Here is an 18,203-nt window from a genome sequence, read left to right on the forward strand (position 1 = left end):
CACATAAACCATGAGGCATTTTTTTCAGTGTGACAGAATTAATATTATTCTATAGAATTCTGGGGAAATAACTGGATTGAAGTCATTATTGGGTTGGCCAAAAAAGTTTGTTTGGGTTTATTGATACAGAACGAACGTCTTGGCCAACCCAATGAGAATGAAAGCTCTAGAGACGAAAAGCCACTAAAGGGTGTATTGAGATAGGGAGGGAGAAGGAATGGGTTTCTTGGTGATTTCTGTGTAATTTTGTCTTTTTCATGACCTCTGAGTCACCATTCTGTATTATACCAGTCCAGAGGAAAAAACCCAAGGATAAAAGAGAGCCTCCAGACCTAGTAGCATCTGTTGGGTACCACCAGGCCTTCCCATCCCAGTATAGACCGTCTTGAATTTATTTCCACAGGGCAATAGTTTCATTTGATTCAGCAGCAAAAGAAGGTAAGCTGTGTCATGACCACTAACGAAACCTGCAACTCCACATTTAACTTCAGGCACTTGGTTTATTCAGTCCTTCTTCCCTCTCCTCCTTTCACTTTTAAATAAAAGTGAAACTTACATTCTTAGGATATCATTACTACAAAACATCAACTTCTAAAGAGAATTCCATATTTAGAGGGGAAAGAGAGGGACAGGAGACGGGCAAAAATGCCTTGGAGCTCAGTGTTACATACCCTTTAGCCTCCAGGTGGTAAACAGTGCCAGAATCTAAGGCACAACCACACCCAGTGAGGTCCCAGAGGTTTACGTACTTGTACATGAAGTTGCATGGAGCTGTGGGGAGATGAAGGACTCCCCAGGTCTGACTGTGATCAGCTCTAAACAGAGGATTCAAGTAATCGGCCCGATTTTTCCACAGGTGAGCCCATAAAGAGTATGTTCTTTCTTGAACTCTGTTATAAAGAAAATAAGCCTTAAAATGACTTCCCTTGGTTCTTAGAAGTAGTAGACATATTAAAGCTGGAAAGGAATCAAAACTTGTTACATCAGGGGTCCCTGTTCTCTAGCAGGGAAACTAACAGTCTTTTGTGTCTTCATGGTGCAGCAAAAGAGCACTTGTAGGAGTCTCAACTCCCCTGCTCTCTGGGGACATCTTGGCCTTCAGATGGCCAATCCCTCGGAGTATAAAATAAAACCACATGCATTTTGTTGAAATTTTCCCCTTATTGTTTGCTGGGTACTACTTAAATGCTTCACATATTTTCTCTCATTTAATCGTCACTGTATTCCTATGACATTTGTCCCTTTTGCTAATCTATCACAACAAATCACAAAATACCTAAGAAAACAGGTGAGCTTACAGGATGTACCATTTATCAGGAATTGTATCTACTAGAAAAAGTCATGTTCTTTCCACTCAGGATAAAACTGGAGTCAGTTTTATTTGATCATTTGCAAAATTAAATCTGATATTCTATATACCACATTAATTTTTTTTATAAAAATTTCAAAAATGTTCTTTCATTTGCAATTCTTAAGTCACTTAGCTGTTAAGCTTTTCACTTTTTCAAAAGTCCACATTTCATCTATTTTTTCCCCTCTCAATTAAAGCAGTATAGCAGTCCACCCTTATCCATGGGGTATTTGTTCCAAGACTCCAAGTAGTTGCCTGAAATTATGGAGAGTAGTGAACCCTGTATATACTGTGTTTTCCTATACATACCTGCCTATCATAAAGTTTCATTTATAAATTAAGCATAATAAGAAAATATGTGAATTGCTAGCATCGCTACTCTTGAACTTTATTATTAAGTAAAACGGGTTACTGGAACACAAGCATTGTGATAACTGAGACAGCTACTAAGTAACAGGCCATCCCATGCAGGATAGAGTGGGAGAGTGCGAGATTTCATCATGCTACTCAGAAAGGCCCACAATCTAAAACTTATGAATTATTTTTTTCTGGAATCTTCCATCTAATCTTGGACCACAGTTGGCCTCAGATAACTGAAACTGTGGAAAGTGGAACCATGGATAAGGAGAGACTACTATATTTGCAACTATTATGAGAATATATCCACCAAAGCTATGTAACTTTTTCCTTTTCAATGTAAAAATCACTTTCCCTGACTCTCTAAGAAGCTTCCTTTCCATATCAGTGCGTGAAGTTTACCTATCTACCTGTGGACATTAGGCAGGAACTAGGCAAAATGGACTTGGGCCTGTCTTTGTCAGCTGATGGCCTTAAACCTCTAAAGTGATGTCAGGAAAATTGTTACTCTGTCAGTGAAGATGTGTAACTAAAACAGTCCTCAAAATTGTGAAAGACCATCTGAAACTCTCAGTCACAAAATCTTTAGATAAAAATTAAACACCAAAACACTTACTTGAGTTCTTGTCTCTCCTTCTGGCTATTACATAGGAAATTCCCAAACTGGCAGGAATAGATGTGATGTTGAATGTGAATCAAAAACCTCTCATTGAACTCAAAGGCACAGGGAAACTGTTCCATTAACTGCCAGACGCACTCAAGGAACTGGTCTATAACTGGAGAGATTTCTCTGGGATCACCATCTAGGTTGCCGTATCTGTAAAACAAAGTATTAGAGATTTTACAGCAAGGTTTTTTTTCTTCCTTGATTAGAAAGCTATAAAAGCAAAAACAATCATAAAAGCAACCCTAGTTCCTAAGCAGATCTTATCTTATAAACTGGAACACAAAAGAAGTGGGAAAACATAACTTTTAATATAAAATTTTTCTTGGCATTACAATTTAAAAAGTCTGGACAGAGAAGGGACATATTTATGTTATAAAAGAAAAATGTTAATGCTGGAGATAAAATTCCAGGAGTCTTTATAGGGAAAAGCAGCAACCTTTCATTCTGATTTTAAAAGAACATCCAAAACTTGAAATAAGTCTTCCACTTTAATTAGTGACCCATGGGAGAGTGGGAAAAAATGCCTAAGCCACTTGAGAGTTTCTCACTTCTGCATGGTTTTATTAGGAAGAAAAACAACTTTAAAAAACTGTGATTCCCCAAGTTTCCATTTTTAAAACTCTTAAAACTTGTCAATAATTTATTTCCATGTGACTTCAGATTCCCTCATACCTTTATATCTCCCCTTTTTCAAGAGTACATCAGAATCTGCTTCCTGTTGTTTGTGTAGATTTTTAAACAGCTGCCCAGTCCTTCTACACTGTTACGTGAATTTTAGAAAGAATCCAGAAGGGTGATTTGGGTGCCATCAAATCAGAATAACAATATAGAACCTCATCTTTCAAGCAATGGATAATCAACTTGAGGAATAAAGATGAGCAAGGATTGGTTTAGTAGTTTTTCCAAGGGTGGAAACAGAAACTGGAAACCTTCAAAGGGTTTAGTCCTACTCACCTTTGTTAACTTTATAAAGGGGTTGTCCAATAGGTTCTTTCCTCATAAAACACACTTATCAGCCACTTTATGTTCTTCCTGCCCCAGATCCTCTCTCTCAGAGGTCCTAGGTGCCTAGCAGACAGTAGAACCCCCCAAACTGAAAATAACAATGTGATCTTAAGGCTGCCTGTTAATTTTCTCATTTGTAAAGTCAAATCATTGTGCTTTCCTGGAAAAATATAGAAATAGAAATCCAGGAAACCACTACAATAAATGCTAAACTAATGCTAAATGCAAAAACTACAAAAATAAATACGAGCAGCTCCATAAATTTAGAAGTTATTTTAAGAAAACATTCAACCAATCAAAAATGTGTATCAAAGCCTCTATCAGCATGCTGCCTAAAATATAAATTTTAGCCCCAAAGATGAGACCATACCAGCTACAACCTGTATTAATAACATTCAGGGATTAAAGATGGCACAGCATCCGTCAGGCATAACTATCCACGCTAACCAAAGGAGGCCAGTGGCTTCTGTTTATTGAAAGCCCTCAGATGGGCTAGTAGGCTAATCCCATACACGGTTTTAAAAGCCTTGCCATAACCCCAGGGAATAGGGAAAGGCTCCCCTTTTCACAGGTAGGAGACCTCAGAGAACACTGACGCCCTCAGCCACACAGTAAAGGCCACAGCCTGGATTTGAGGCTTGACCTGCTGGACTCAAAAGCCCAGGCTGCTGTCCCACCTTAGCTCCTCAGAGACACCTGGCACAGACCTCACCTGTGACACAAATGCCGTAGGATGAGCCTAATTTAATTCCCAGTGCAGAAGATCAAAGAGAAACTATTCTACAGGCATTTCACAATGTGTAGCTTACAGGAAACATTTGCACTTCGAAAAATTGAATAATCTAGTAAATGTGGAAGGAAGAGAGAGCCTATCCTTTCTAGGTCAATGAATGAACCAACTTCTCTGTCTCATGGAAAAATTTAACATCAGTTCTGCTCAGTAAATACCAAGAGTTCTCAAGTTAGAACTTCTTTATCTGTGGTACAACATATATAACAAAAATTGAACTTTCTGAATAAGATACCCAAGGCAGTTTTGAAAACAGGCTATTATTCCCCACTCAATTGAGAAATTCAGAAACAATTTTTTTTTATTCTCAACCTTAAATTCACTATTTAAAGTCACAAGATTTTAAAACACTTCTTACCTGTGAGTAAACTTATGACCAAAGGAAATCCAGTCCTTTTCAATTAATACCTATATAAGAAAATAAATATCATGGAGAGAAGCAAATGAGGGAAAGTAAGAGACCAGACCAGTAATTCTGAAGGATTCAAAAGTTCTTGGAGCATATTTCACTACCCTTGGTAACCTGCAAATGAATGAACACTATCTGCCCATACACAGGTGCACATCAGAGGGCAAAGCTGAAGGTCTTCGGTAGGAGAAATAAGCGGGAGTAGACATGGGAAGATGTACTGCCATCATCCAGAATGCTCTTGACAGCACTGTTCATATCACTTCATGTACCATCTCATTCACGGGGGTGAGGGGGAGGAGGTGTTACTATCACTCATTTTACAGAGGGAGAAACAAGGAGGTTACTCATCCAAGATCACACTGTTAGAAAGTGGTCAATGCCACCTGGTAACTTAGCTCCAGAAATCATCACAGCCTATCAAGTCCAACTTTCAGTCAATACTCCATGCTGCCTAACAGTATATCAAATACCAACCTCTTTACAAGAGACTAAGGAATGTTTTCCTGTGATCTTTAATATACTTTAGAAGAATCCTAGAATGAGGAGGGTTTGGAGCATATTGAAAGTTTCAGCTCTGCTGTGGAGTCAGAGATGTAACACAAGTTTACACTCTAAAATTGCCTGGAATTTAAAAAATAATAATATAGGATAATACCATCAATATTACCAATTCTGTAAAACAGCCAGAGCTCTTTTCTTAAAAAAAAAAAAAAAAAAATTGGTTTAAATTTTGCGTTGACAACCTATAAATTTAATGGGAGGGAATCAAAAAGACCCAGTGGTGAAGGTGGGGTAAAGGAGACCGACCCCTCAGCAATAAAGACCCATTGCAGCCAAAAGTAAATAAAATTTTAAATGTCAGTCGAAAAAAATTTTTTTAAAAGGCAGGAACCAGATAAGCTCCCAGCGACAAGGAAGTCCCTGTAGTCATTCTAAGAAAATGGTCCCAGCTTAGCCAAAGCTTCACCCTTCCAGACACCTACACAAATATCACAGATATCTTGCAATTGAAGCAATGCATCAAGTTCTGATGCATACCTAAAAAGTGCTAGATCTAGGAGAGAATGTACTCACAATTTCAGGAAAGAACCCCAAAACACTGACATTTTCAATATTCTCATCCACAATTGTGAAGGATTATTTGAAATACAAAAGCAGTAAGTGAAAACACTTTCCTATAGCTTTTTTTCTCCAAATATTTTTTCTGAAAAGTGTTTTCTGTTTTATAGTCCTGTGTTACCTCAAACTTGAAAATATATATCAAACTTGAAACATATATAATACAAATGATGTAAGAAACTATTTTACAAACTGCTGAATGTATATATTTGCCCCCAAATTCACCTTTAATAGCATTGATTTGAATTGGCTCCCAAATCCCAGAAATACATCTTATTCCAAGCTTATTTCACCTTTCCCCCTTTAATTAATCTTGCTGATCTTCTAACAGAAAAATAACATCGATGAGGAGGGAAGAAGAGTTGCTAACAGTTGCCAGAAGTCCATTCTGCCCAGGCACAGCGTGCACGGGACGGTGGCCAGGCGGCCGCACTCACCATGAAGCCCTTTAGAGTCCGGTAGTGAGGTTCCAGAAGGAGGCTGGCCACCGAGCACACCTGAGCGGTCCTGTCCCAGCCATCAGAGCAGTGAACAAGCACACTGGCCCCTTCCTCGGAAACTGCCTGAAAAGCAGCATCAGCAAAGAGTCACAAAGGATGGCAATCGACAGCAAAAATGATCAGGATTAGGTTCAGTCTTGTACTCAAAGAATCAAAAAAAGATTTCCAGGCAAAAAAGAAAAAATCAGTACCCAAACCTGTTCCTGCATTTACTGAGTATGTACATACCCATCTAGTTAGGGCGGAGCCAAGGAGCAGTTTGGGCTGGTCACCAAAGCATTACTTCCCTTCCCTTCTATCTGGAAGCCAGGAGCCCAGCTTCTGAACTTCGTACAAGCAGGCTTCCTGTACAGATGTCTCCTAGCCTACCTTCTACCCCTCTGTGCCCTGCCCGGCTTCCACCTTAAGCCCTTCCAATTGAAATTCTGGAGCTGCTGCTGGCCACAATCATTCTCAAAAAGGAAAAGACAAAAATTATAAACTGAAACAGTGAAGTTAGAGATAATAAAAGCCAAGTAAAAGTGCCTGGCACTGAATAAATATTTGTTAAATAATGTATTATCTAATAAAGGGGAGCATACCGTGGCATCAGAAAAGATATGCTCGTCTTCAGGTAATAAATCTGAGGGGGATTTATTTTAAAAAACACCATGAAACAAGACAATGCATTCAAAAATAGCTTGTATGAAAGTTACAGCAAAATCTTCCTCTGGCAGAACGGAATCTACCTACCAGGTTCAGGAACATGATGTTTGTTTATGCCATTACTGAAAAATGGGGAGCTGTTTGCTAAGATGGGAGCCTGGAGCCTGGGTCACTCTGGTGACTCACATAGAAAATTCTTTCCTCTGTTGTACAGCAGAAACTAACCCAACGTTCTAAAGCAATTATATTCCAATTTAAAAAAAAAACAAAACAATTTGTTAATTTATTGTTAATAATCTCTATTCTTATCCTTAAAGTATCTTATAGAAAATACTGTTTCTATGGTGGAAAACATTTATAGTGAAAGCTCAATAATTCCTCCCAGTTTACTTCAGTTTCTTTTTTATCCATTAAATGCAAAGTAAATTTTATGCTTTTATTTTAAACTAATACAGTCCCAATTTTATAAAAATATTTATGTTTATCTTACCTATATACAGAAAGATGTGTACAATAATGTTCATCCATATTAATGAAGGTTTTTTTCCTAGGTGGTAGGCTTTGGGATAACTTTTTTTTTGTGGGGGAATAACTTAAACTTTCATCTTTGTAGGTTTTTTTAGTGCCTGAATTAGTCATAATGTTTCATTCATTCATTTTCCAATACTGATTTTTCTTTTTACAAAATGTAAAAGGACAAGAAGTAAGTAATTCTAACGTGAATGGTTATTTCCCTTTTTCTTTTCTCTACTTCCTAATTTCTGAAAGCAAACTGACTATTGTTCCTGCTCAAATGAAGATAAGAAAATTAAACATCATTAATAATTTTTTAAAAATTCTTTCCTCCACCCAGAACCAAGCATAATTGAAGACTACTTTTCAGATTGCTCTGAAAGTATTTTACCAGTTGATTGCCTTGATGATACACTATCAACTGAACATCATCCCATCTTTCATAAAATCCCATCTTCAAAGGGCAGATTTCATGGAGGTCTGCAAAGCCAGCTCCCCGAGCCAGGTATCATCCAGCTTAGGACGGGGGAGTTCATGTCCGGTATCACAGTGCACTGGCTGCTCTGCCCCATACTCTGTTCTCTGCAATCGCATACCTTTGCAATGAAGATTCCTGCATCCATGATGGCCTTAATGTGCCTCAACCAGCCAGAGTTCTCCAGTCCCCACAGAAAATCACTCATGGAGGGAGATTTAAGTTCACACACTGCAAGATAAACTGTGTTACAGAAGCAAAATACAGGCAGTCTTTCATTGTACATGTGATCATATTTACAGGTAGTTTGTTAATGATTCCTTCATTGTAGCCGTTTTCTGGAGGAGTCAAGATAAAATGCCCAAGCTTGCTAAATGTCCTACTGAACCAGTTCCAAGTAAGCCTTCTCTGTCTTTGTTCACAGGGGACATTGCATCTGTTTAGAAGTATTATATTTGTAAAGTTTAAACTCTAATATTCATAAAAATCATTGAATGTTGCCATAGTAAAAGTAAGAGATTTATTCTTCCAGCCAACATATTTAAAGTGAACCACCAAGGAGCACTTGAGTACGTGTGCTCTGGAGGAAAAGACTTATATAATGAACTCCAGCACCTTCCCAACTAGAAGTCTATCACCAAGAACTGTCCTAAAAGTCTTAAATGGAAATTATCAAACTCCTGCTAGCAACCCCCCCCCTCAAAGGGATTAAAGGATATGAATTTAAGTATGAGACTTCTGAACACCTAGAGCATCAAGTTAGGGGTTTTACCTTTGAAAATGAAGATAATCCAGGATTCCAAAGATTTTCCTTGATTAACTTATAGGATTCCTCAAAAGAGCTTTACAAAACTAAGGCAGGTGTGTAAACACCTCTATATCATCACAGGCAGTTTCCTCTCAAGAGCTGCTCTTTTAGTTAACATGAAGCATGAAAAAGCTTTAGGGCTCGGTGTTCTGACTACAACATAAATATGACATTCCAAAGTTCACGGGGTTCATATCTATAAAGCTCTTTTGAGGAATCCTATAAGTTAATCAAGGAAAATTAAATAATGGGCATCAAGTTTATTTCCTTGGGCTTTGGTTTCTTCATGTTTAAAATAGGGAAAGTGTACTAAATTATATCTAAGTGCCCTTCCAGCTCTAAACTCTAAACCAGATTTAAATTTGTTGTCTTTAAAAGCATTGTGCATTTGTAATACATATTAACTGTTAACAACCGTTTATCAGATGCCCTTCCCTCAAATATGCCAGATAACAGAACGTTTACTCATATTTCCCGCAACATAAGAACCACACTCAAAAAGCACAAGTGTAACAGTTAAATTGAGTCACAGATGGCAGCGATGATGAAATAACACCAAGATTCCCAGGAAAAAAAAAAAAAAAACCCTTCATAAGAAAACAGTATTATGAATATCTTCAGACAAGATTCTGAATTCTTCCTGCCAAAAGCCTGCCCTGAGCTAGACACCAAGCAGGAGAAATGGGCTTCACTCTGATTCAAGGCACTGTCCCTTTGTCTGACATCATGGTGCTGCCCCATCTCCACCAGCAGCGATTCAGGTTGTTCAAGTAAGGTTAACCTGATTTGCAGTTTTCAAAAGTTTTTGCACACATGGCTCTCCAATGATTTTTAAAACTGTGCCCTCTCATGCACCATGGAGCTTCCCAGGTGGCACTAGTGATAAAGAATCCACCTTCCAATGCAGTAGATGTAAGAGACACGGGTTCGATCCCTGGGTCAGGAAGATCCCCTGCAGGAAGGCATGGCAACCCACCCCAGTATTCTCGCATGGAGAATCCCATGGACAGAGGAGCCTGGCGGGCTACAGTCCATAGGGTCGCAGAATTGGATAAGACTGAAGCGACTTAGCATGCACCCTCTCATGCACCGTGGAATAATGCACCACAATAAGCTTGAAGGTGTTTGCCTTTTGCAAGGTGGCAAAGGGGCAGTCGGTTAGGGGAGATGGGAAAGGACGGCTGGATCACACCTGGGGCCGAGGAGCATCTCTAAGACAGGAGCATGTGCAGAAGTTGGTACCATAAAACAATCCTGCCACGGCGCCCCTGAGAAAACCTTCCCCATGACCTTGGGGGATTATGTACGCAGCTTGAAGACAGGCACTGAAACTGCTGCAACTGAAAAATGCGTGCGGCCCTGGTGAGAAATTGAGTCAGGCAGGCGGGAAGCCCATCTGTCAGACCTGAGGATGGGGCCGGCGGCAGTACCGCGCGCGCCCTCCGCGTGGCGCACGGACATCCCCACACCCTCTGCGCTGCAGCCCCTCCCGCGGGCGCCTGCCGTTTGGTCCTTCTGTCCAGCCCTGGCCGTGACCCAGAGCGTTCAACTCCATCCTAAAATACACACATTCCACCACGTATTCTCAGGACCCACTGAGACCTTTAAATCTTCCACAGATAACGCTGACTGGCAAAACGTTCGTTTGTTTCACTGAACCAGCTCGACTTTCTGAGTGTTTGAAAGCGCTCAGGGCTAGCTGGCATCCGCCTTCATTTCAAAAAGTCCAGGGAACGGGAGGGATGTCCTGGTGTCCAAACTCGGAAGCTCAGTCCAAGAACAAATGATCCCTTGCGCCTTCTCTTCCCACCAGGTGTGGAAATGACAGCACGTTTAAAAATAAACATACCGGGCTTTCCAGCTAAGGGAGCGGCCTGTGCCAACAGGCAAGAGGGGACCGGCCGGCTCAGAGAACAAGGCCCTTAAAGGCGCCCCGGGAGAGGATGCCCAGGCGGCCTCCTCACCGAGCTCGCGGCCAGGGAGCCAGCTGCTGCTTCCCTCTACACTGAGGACGGCTCCCTGTTTCACGTCTGCTTTTAGTTACATCTAAACGGGATGTTCAGTGAAACAGCCACCCCGGCTTTCATGCATTTTTTTTCACTGAGAGCATGCTCGCCGTCAGATGCTGAGGGGCGTTTCTTGAAAGCAATCAGCCCGCAGGTGATTAATACACATGGTCAGATGACTCCAACAGTTAGCGCCTGAATTTTCACATGTAAAACTGGTGGGTTTGTTTGGATAAACTCAGGATAAGGCAGAAATACTGATCCATTCACCCTTGTTGCCAAACCCAAACCAATAATGACAAACCATTTTGCTGAACAAAGTTCATTTCAGTTGACCTCAGAGGCAGGCATCGGCCTAGATCACAGAGAACTGTGACTTACTAACAGGGAGTTTAATGTCCAGGTCTAGTGACATTGGTCTTATACAGAACAGGGTAACTATACATACCCCACAAGCATAAAAACAACATTTAAAAAGAAAAGATTATTATGGCACCTGAGGAAATAGGAAATTTATTCGAGATAAAATTAACCTCTGGCGATCTTCCTTTGCCATTTCCTACATGAAGCTCATTTCTTTCTCCAGAGCAGCTGGGTGGGGACCAGCCCTGTGGAATGGTCTTTCTTGTCTCTAAGATCTAAAATTGAAAAGTAAATGGGCTGCCTCAATTCAGGACTCAGCTGCAAGTGGGGTTTAAGGAATGACAAAGACTAAATAGGAAATTTAAGGCAGATGGAAATAGAGAAGTCTAGTTTGGAAAAAGGAAGGGCCCTGAGAGCAGGGAAGCTGGGTGGATATAAGATATTAGTGACAGATGCTGGAGGGATGGCCACGAATCACCAAAGATTAAGATGTTGGCAGCAAATAACAGAAGTGGTGAAAAAAGCAGCATGTGTAGCTGGGGACATAACGAGTGGAGAATCTTTCCATAAAGCTGCCAGGACCAACAGGCTCACTGAGTCTGAAACCACATTGTCACTGGCAAGCAGAGACTGAATTGCCTAATCTCAATTGCAGCCTTATGGAAAAACTGCTCGCCTACTCCCTAATGTGAATCATGTCTATCTTTAGTTTTATGGGAGACACTTTCTTCTCCAAGTGTTCCTTTTGTAAATGTTTTAGTTATCAAACTAGCTGTCAAGATGAACAAAACAGAAATGATAATTCCTAGGGTGAAAATGTTTAATCTGAATTGTCCCAGGGAACATCAAGGTAAAGCATAATTAGGATTAAAAATAGTCATTCTCTCATTAAATCTGTTTTCTCTTGTCCTTTCCTTTGCACCCAGAGGCAAAGTCTTTGGCTTTGACATCCAATTAAAACATCCCACCATATGACTCACCCAAGGATAGCCCTCAGGGAGATCACTTGTAAGCAAGCATTATCTTCTCTTCCCACCATAACTTTTGCCCTACATCAAAAGTCACTTTGTATTACTAAAGGAAACATTTATTCTCTGCAATACCCAGCATAAAGAAGACTCTCAGTAACTGTCTGCTGTACAGATGAGTGTCTGAGATAATGACGTAGCTCCTAGTGATGAAGTATTTACCATAAACAGGTACTGTGCTGGGTTCTTCTACATCCATTGTCCACCATACAGGGTATGTTCGCTCCCAATTTTCAGACTGGCAAGTGTGGCTTATAGAGGTTTACTAAGTCATCCCCGGTCACTCAGCCAGGGAATCCCTGAGCAGGAATCCTGGTCACAATGCACACCCCCCCAAAGGGTCGTGTTCTTTCCTCTCTGCCTCGGTGCTTGTGGTCTTACTGTCTACACCAGGCACCACCATCCAGTGCTCTCACGGCCACATTATACATCCTCTTAAAACACAGAGAGCAAGGGTCACACTCTTGATGGATTTCTTTCTGCCAAATAACCATGAGTTGATAACCAGTGGAGCCTGACGCAGAGCCCGGTTGCTCTAACAGAACACTTTCTGCAAACCTCAATGGGCAAGTCCGAGGGACAATGACCAGGTTTTTCAGCCACGTCTTACTGGCTGCTTCTCATCTAATTGGTTAGTAATCTCAGGAAGTTAATACTGGGGGAAAGTCAGAAGATAGAGAACTGAAAAAAAGATCAACCATTATAGTTTTTTATTAGCTCGTATATGGTAGAACTTCATAGCATAAACTTGTAGGCAATACTACAGAAAATACTTAAAAATGAAAATTTGAATATGAAAGTTTGAACTCTACCATGTCTTCCAGGATGAATTAGCCATCATCTCATAAAGTAAGGAGGTGAGGGGAAAAAGTATCAGATGAAAAGGACAGTGGGCTGAGAGCTGCACCGTTAATCCTGAGCAGAGAGAAATATTTCATGGGAACCTTGGAGCCAGGTGTGTTGGGGGATTGCTCCCTTCTAGATCTCAGTGCCCCCGAGACCCCCTGGTGGGGCCACCAGAGCAAGGGTCATGAGCCCACAGTACCCACTGCAGCGGTGCCTCCTGGGACGCACTCTAAGTTCCCTGCTTTCAATAGTCCCTTCATTCCCAACAAAGGTTCCGAATAATCGGGCTTCACAGAGAAGCACAGATCAGATGTCTCTGGGGCCAGCTGATTTCACCACAAAACTTTCTCCGTCGTCACTGCCCCCAATTCCAGGGCAAATGACAAAAGCGGTTACCACTTGGGGCCTGCTATAAAGATCCCGATTGTTTCCAGTGACTCTTACAAACAGCCCTTCACTGTAGTCCTGTCCCGACTGCTGACTGGGCACTGGGCCTTTGTCCCCGTGCTCTGACCCTGCTCCCATCTGATCGCTGTCAGGCTGAGGCTTGTATCTCTATCAAACAACTTTGCTGAGAAAACACCCGCCCGGCCTGGCATGTGGTTTATTAAATTATGTTTGATGAACTTGTGCTGAGTGGACACAGACCACACCACAAGGGCATGCACTTCTCTGCCTCTGAAATTCTGCTTACTTCACATCTCTTGAATAAAGGAATTAAGAAAAGCCACCCATAAGGAAGCAGTGCATGTATGCTAAGTCGCTTCAGTCGTGTCCCACTCTTTGCAACCTCATGGACTATAGCCTCCCAGGCTCCTCTGTCCATGGGGATTCCCCAGGCAAGAATACTGCAAGTGGGTTGCCATTTCCTTCTCCAATTTACATTTAAATATGTAAATAAATTTAACTTTTCGATTTTTAATTTTAAACTATAATTCAAAATGGTGTTTTGAGGTTTTAACTTACATTTCTTTACTTCCAGGATGAATTAGCCATCATGTTATAAAATAAGGAGGTGAGGGGGGGAAAAGTATCAGATGAAAAGGACAGTGGGGCTGAGACCTGCAACATTAACTCTGGGCAGAGAGAAATATTTCACGGGAACCTTGGAGCCAGGTGTGTTCTGTGAAAAAGCACTTTCCATATATAATGGAATACTACTCAGCCATTAAAAAGAATGAAATCATGCCATTTGCAGCAACACGGATGGATCCATCGAGTGTCATACTGAGTGAAGTAAGGACAGGCTCTGTGAAAAGCACTTCATATTTAACTCAGTTACAATTGCTACATAACTGAAAGGGTTTTTTCAATGGGAGGTGGGAATGCCACAAAATAGTTTCGGGTAAGAACTTAGAAACCAAAGTTAACATTCAAGGGCTTCCCTGGTGACTCAGTGGTAGAGAATCTGCCTGCCAGTGTAGGGGACAGAGGTTCAATCCCTGATCTGGGAGGCTCCCACATGCTGTGGAGCAATGAAGCCCGTGCACTACAACTGAGGAGCCTGTGCGCCAGGGCCCGGGAACCGCGACCACCGAAGCCTGCGTGTCCCAGGGCCTGTGCTCCGCAGCAAGAGAAGCCACCACAGTGAGACTAGAGGGCAGCCTCCGCTCTCTGAAACTAGAGAAAAGCCCTCCCAGCAGCAAAGACCCAGTGCAGCCAAATACATGGATAAACTTATTTTGAAAGGAAGTTAACATTCAATCAATGAGCTCTATAAAAGGACCCACACCAGACGTGAACTTGGTCCCGGAGTTCAGTTTCTAATGAAATCTCCTGCCGCTCTTGCTCACAGACAGGGCTATATAGGGGCAGAATGCAAAACAACGTTTCATTTCTGTTATTCAGAATCTATTCTGGTAGTATCAATAACCCTGAGAAGAAGATAATAATCATCAAGGAAACGCATTCTTCCCCTTCCTACCAAGTGAGCAGCAGTACAAATCTCGCAGTCTCTTTGATGTCACGACAACTATTGGAAGGAGAAAAAGCCTCAAACGGTGGGTCTGATTGCATCACTTCATCAGCTGAAGCCTCCACGAGTGGTTTATAATTTACTTGGTGAAAACAGATAGCTGGACATCGGTCAAGTCCCCTGAAAGGCATCCAGAGAGCTGTCCTCCTTTACGGGGCCGACACAGAGCTGGGAAAGTGGTGCAGAAGAACCATGGTCCCCTGAGGAACACAGGCCACCCTCCCTCTGGAACTCCATCAGTTTTCTGGGCTTCGAGAAACAGCAAGTCAGACCACAGGTCTGAGGGTAGGAGACAAGGTTCCTCATCAGAAACCAAGTAAATGCTCCTTTTAAAACAAAAGCCAGACTGCCATGTGACAAGCACTCTCAGGAGTCGCCTTATGCATATAAGAAAATGCATGCGTGCTAAGTCATTTCAGTTGTGTCTGACTCTGCGACCCCACAACTCTTCATGTTTCCTGCATTGGCAGGCGGGTTTTTTACCACTAGCACCACCTGGGAAGCCCTGAAGAAGATATATTTTTTCTTTTGAGAATATATAGCAGAAAATATATATTCTCAAAAGTCAGCTTATGAAATTACTAAAAAGCACACGTTTTTAAAGATTCTGATCATGAACAATCTTCATACTAAAATCAGACTACTCTATCAATAACAGTACTGAGCTGGTCCAGTTTGCCAACTTCTAAAAAGCACAGCATATAGCAGGGACAGGCATACCATCCACAATAATCTCCAGAAGTTGATGAATCTCGAAGTCCAGAGCATGCTCCGGTCACCTGCTGCTGTTATTTAGATGCTAAGTCATGTCTGATTCTTTGTGACCCATGGACTGTAGCCCACCAGGCTCCTCTGTCCATGGGATTCTCCAGGCAAGAAGACTGGAGTGGGTTGCCATGCCCTCCTCCAGGGGATCTCTCTGATCCAGGGATCAAACCCACATCTCCTGCACTGCAGGTGGTTCTTCACCATCTAAACCACCAGGGAAGCCCTCCTGTCACCTGAGACACAACGAAGCTCACGTGGAGGGGAGATGGAGCTAGCTCTACGGCTGTGATTATTCTACAGATGCAAAGTCAAAGTGACTCAGTCGTGTCCGACTATTTGTGACCCCATGGACTATACAGTCAATGGAATTCTCCAGGCTAGAGTACTGGAGTGGGTAGCTATTCCCTTCTCCAGGGGATCTTCCCAACCCAGGGATTGAACCCAGGTCCCCTGAATTGCAGGCAGATTCTTTACCAGCTGAGCCACCAGGGAAGCCCTGCTTTTTAATGATGCAAAATGAGGGGTTTTTTCCTAACCATTCAAAGTTTCCATTTTAAACTATTTGCAACCAGGGGCATCAAACTGTGGACTCACAGAACCATCAGGGCTAGATGGGTCCACAGAAATTATTAGTTCAATAGTTTCATTTTACAGCAGGTAACAGAGCCTCAAAGAATGTACTTGATGCATTTAAAGTTTCATAATGACCGAGATGACCCCAGGATCTCAGGAAGGACAATGGAAATCAGGCTTGTCTGTGCCACTCAAGTTCCTCCAACCCCATCTCTAGATTCTCACTACATCCTGCTCTCATTACGCAGAGAAATTAAGCAGAGAACTGAGAACACATGGGTATTCTGAGAAAAAGGTAATTCAGAATTTCCTTTGTCCCTTTTCACTCCAGGCCCCATATTTCCCTTCAGAGAGGACCACCCACCCCTTTCCCTCACAGGCAAGCCACCTTCCCAGGGCATCACCCCCTAGACATGGGAGCAGCACAGAATTTACAGCCTCTCCTGGTCCCCAGGAGGGCTTCTCAGGTGGCTCAGTGGTGAGGAACCCACCTGGAATGCAGGAGGCACAGGAGATGTGGGCTTGATCCCCGGGTTGGGAAGATCCCCTGGAAGAGGGCATGGCAACCCACTCCAGTATTCTTGCCTGGAGAATCCCATGGACAGAGGAGCCTGGCGGGCTATAGTCCAGGGGATCACAAAGAGATGGACAAAAGGACTAAGCACGCACTCACACTGGTCCCCAGGCACAAAGCTCTGGGTTTTACACCCTCCTCTTTCTCTTCAGTTCCCACAAGAGCTAGAAGTGGTGGACATGGCAACAGACTCCTCCTTGGGCCTTGACACTCACAAGGGCATAACCAGTCGATGAAGATGGTTTTGCTTGAAATACATGATTTCTGACAATTAGTTTATGGCTGGGGTGGCCACACGAATAACTGTTCTGTGTCAAACAGCCCAGCTCTGTGACTTCCTCTCCCCATGAGCCTGGAAGCCTGTGTGCACGTGTCTCCTGGTGCTCGTTGCTGGGGGCGGGGGCAGGTGGAGGGGTTCTGCGGCAGCAGCTGCTGCTGCTGGAAAGAAGGACCCTCAACATCCCTCAGCGTCCTTCCAATGGCTGCTCAAGCACTGGGATTCAGTTTATGAAACTCATGTCCATGCACGAACAGTTGACAATTGCTCTCAAGGCAGGATTGCTTTATCTCCACATGGTCTTGAATGTAGGCCAAACTAGTACAAGGGAGACAGAAAATATATCCCTGTGCACTCTTCTCTTCAGTGTACCACGGGAGAGAGGCTGACAGCTAATGACCACATGACAGAACCACTCCACCATGACACCAAAAAGAAGAGAATGGCTGTTAAATGTGTAAAGAGTCCCTGAATTTTTAAATTCTTCCCAACTGATCCCACCCCAGCGAACAATGTCATAGTAAAGCACAATTTGCATATCAAGAGACTCTCTTATTCCACTTTGGCATCAAAACATTTAACTGCATTTTTTTCAGTGTTGTGCATAAGGAAATGGTTTACCTTCCAGCATTTTCTGCAGACTGTTCCTCATGACATGGATGTTCTCTATCCCGATAAACTGAAACTTGATATTGGAATAATTGTCTTCGTTCTCATAGCCTTTCCCTGCAGCACGATTTGCCATCGCATTAAGCTGCAGTGGGCAGCAAAACAGAACAGTCACCAAGGATATTCATGGAACAATCACAACACGTCACGGCTATCCATAAGAACATTCAACATGGCATGCAGAAACATGTGTTCGATCCCAGGACCACTGTGCTGGGCTGGGTGTCTATGGACACCTGGGCTGAGCCTACATTCAACAATATCTGTTTGTCGACGTGGGAACATTTTCTGAGCTGGGACGCATCCTAGAGATAAGCCCATCTGGAGATGCCTTCTGCGGCTCCCAGGGTGGGATTCCGTAAAGCCAAGCTGTCCTGATTTAACACCAAACGTGACAGCCTTGGCTGGCAGAACAGTACTGGCAGATCCAGTTGGCAACACAGAGCTCTTAAGTGAAATGATTAGATCTTCTAGTATTAGAA

The 18,203-nt window shown here is 42.5% G+C and overlaps 1 protein-coding gene across 3 annotated transcripts in view; it reads right to left on the bottom strand.

The window, feature by feature from the left end:
- MTMR7 (myotubularin related protein 7) overlaps nucleotides 1-18,203 on the bottom strand; it is a 101,291-nt gene that overhangs the window by 3,437 nt on the left and 79,651 nt on the right. For 2 of the 3 annotated variants that reach the window (XM_044938000.1, XM_044937992.1), the window contains exons 7-12: nucleotides 17,674-17,806; nucleotides 7,956-8,077; nucleotides 6,139-6,264; nucleotides 4,529-4,578; nucleotides 2,325-2,525; nucleotides 750-890 (exon numbers count right to left, since the gene is read on the bottom strand). In XM_044938000.1, coding sequence (XP_044793935.1) covers nucleotides 750-890; nucleotides 2,325-2,525; nucleotides 4,529-4,578; nucleotides 6,139-6,264; nucleotides 7,956-8,077; nucleotides 17,674-17,806 — 773 coding nt within the window. The remainder of the gene's footprint in view (nucleotides 1-749; nucleotides 891-2,324; nucleotides 2,526-4,528; nucleotides 4,579-6,138; nucleotides 6,265-7,955; nucleotides 8,078-17,673; nucleotides 17,807-18,203) is intronic. The other variant, XM_025279293.2, reaches the window with a different exon arrangement.

Source organism: Bubalus bubalis, chromosome 1 (assembly GCF_019923935.1).
Source record: "Bubalus bubalis isolate 160015118507 breed Murrah chromosome 1, NDDB_SH_1, whole genome shotgun sequence".
Taxonomy (NCBI): Eukaryota; Metazoa; Chordata; class Mammalia; order Artiodactyla; family Bovidae; genus Bubalus; species Bubalus bubalis.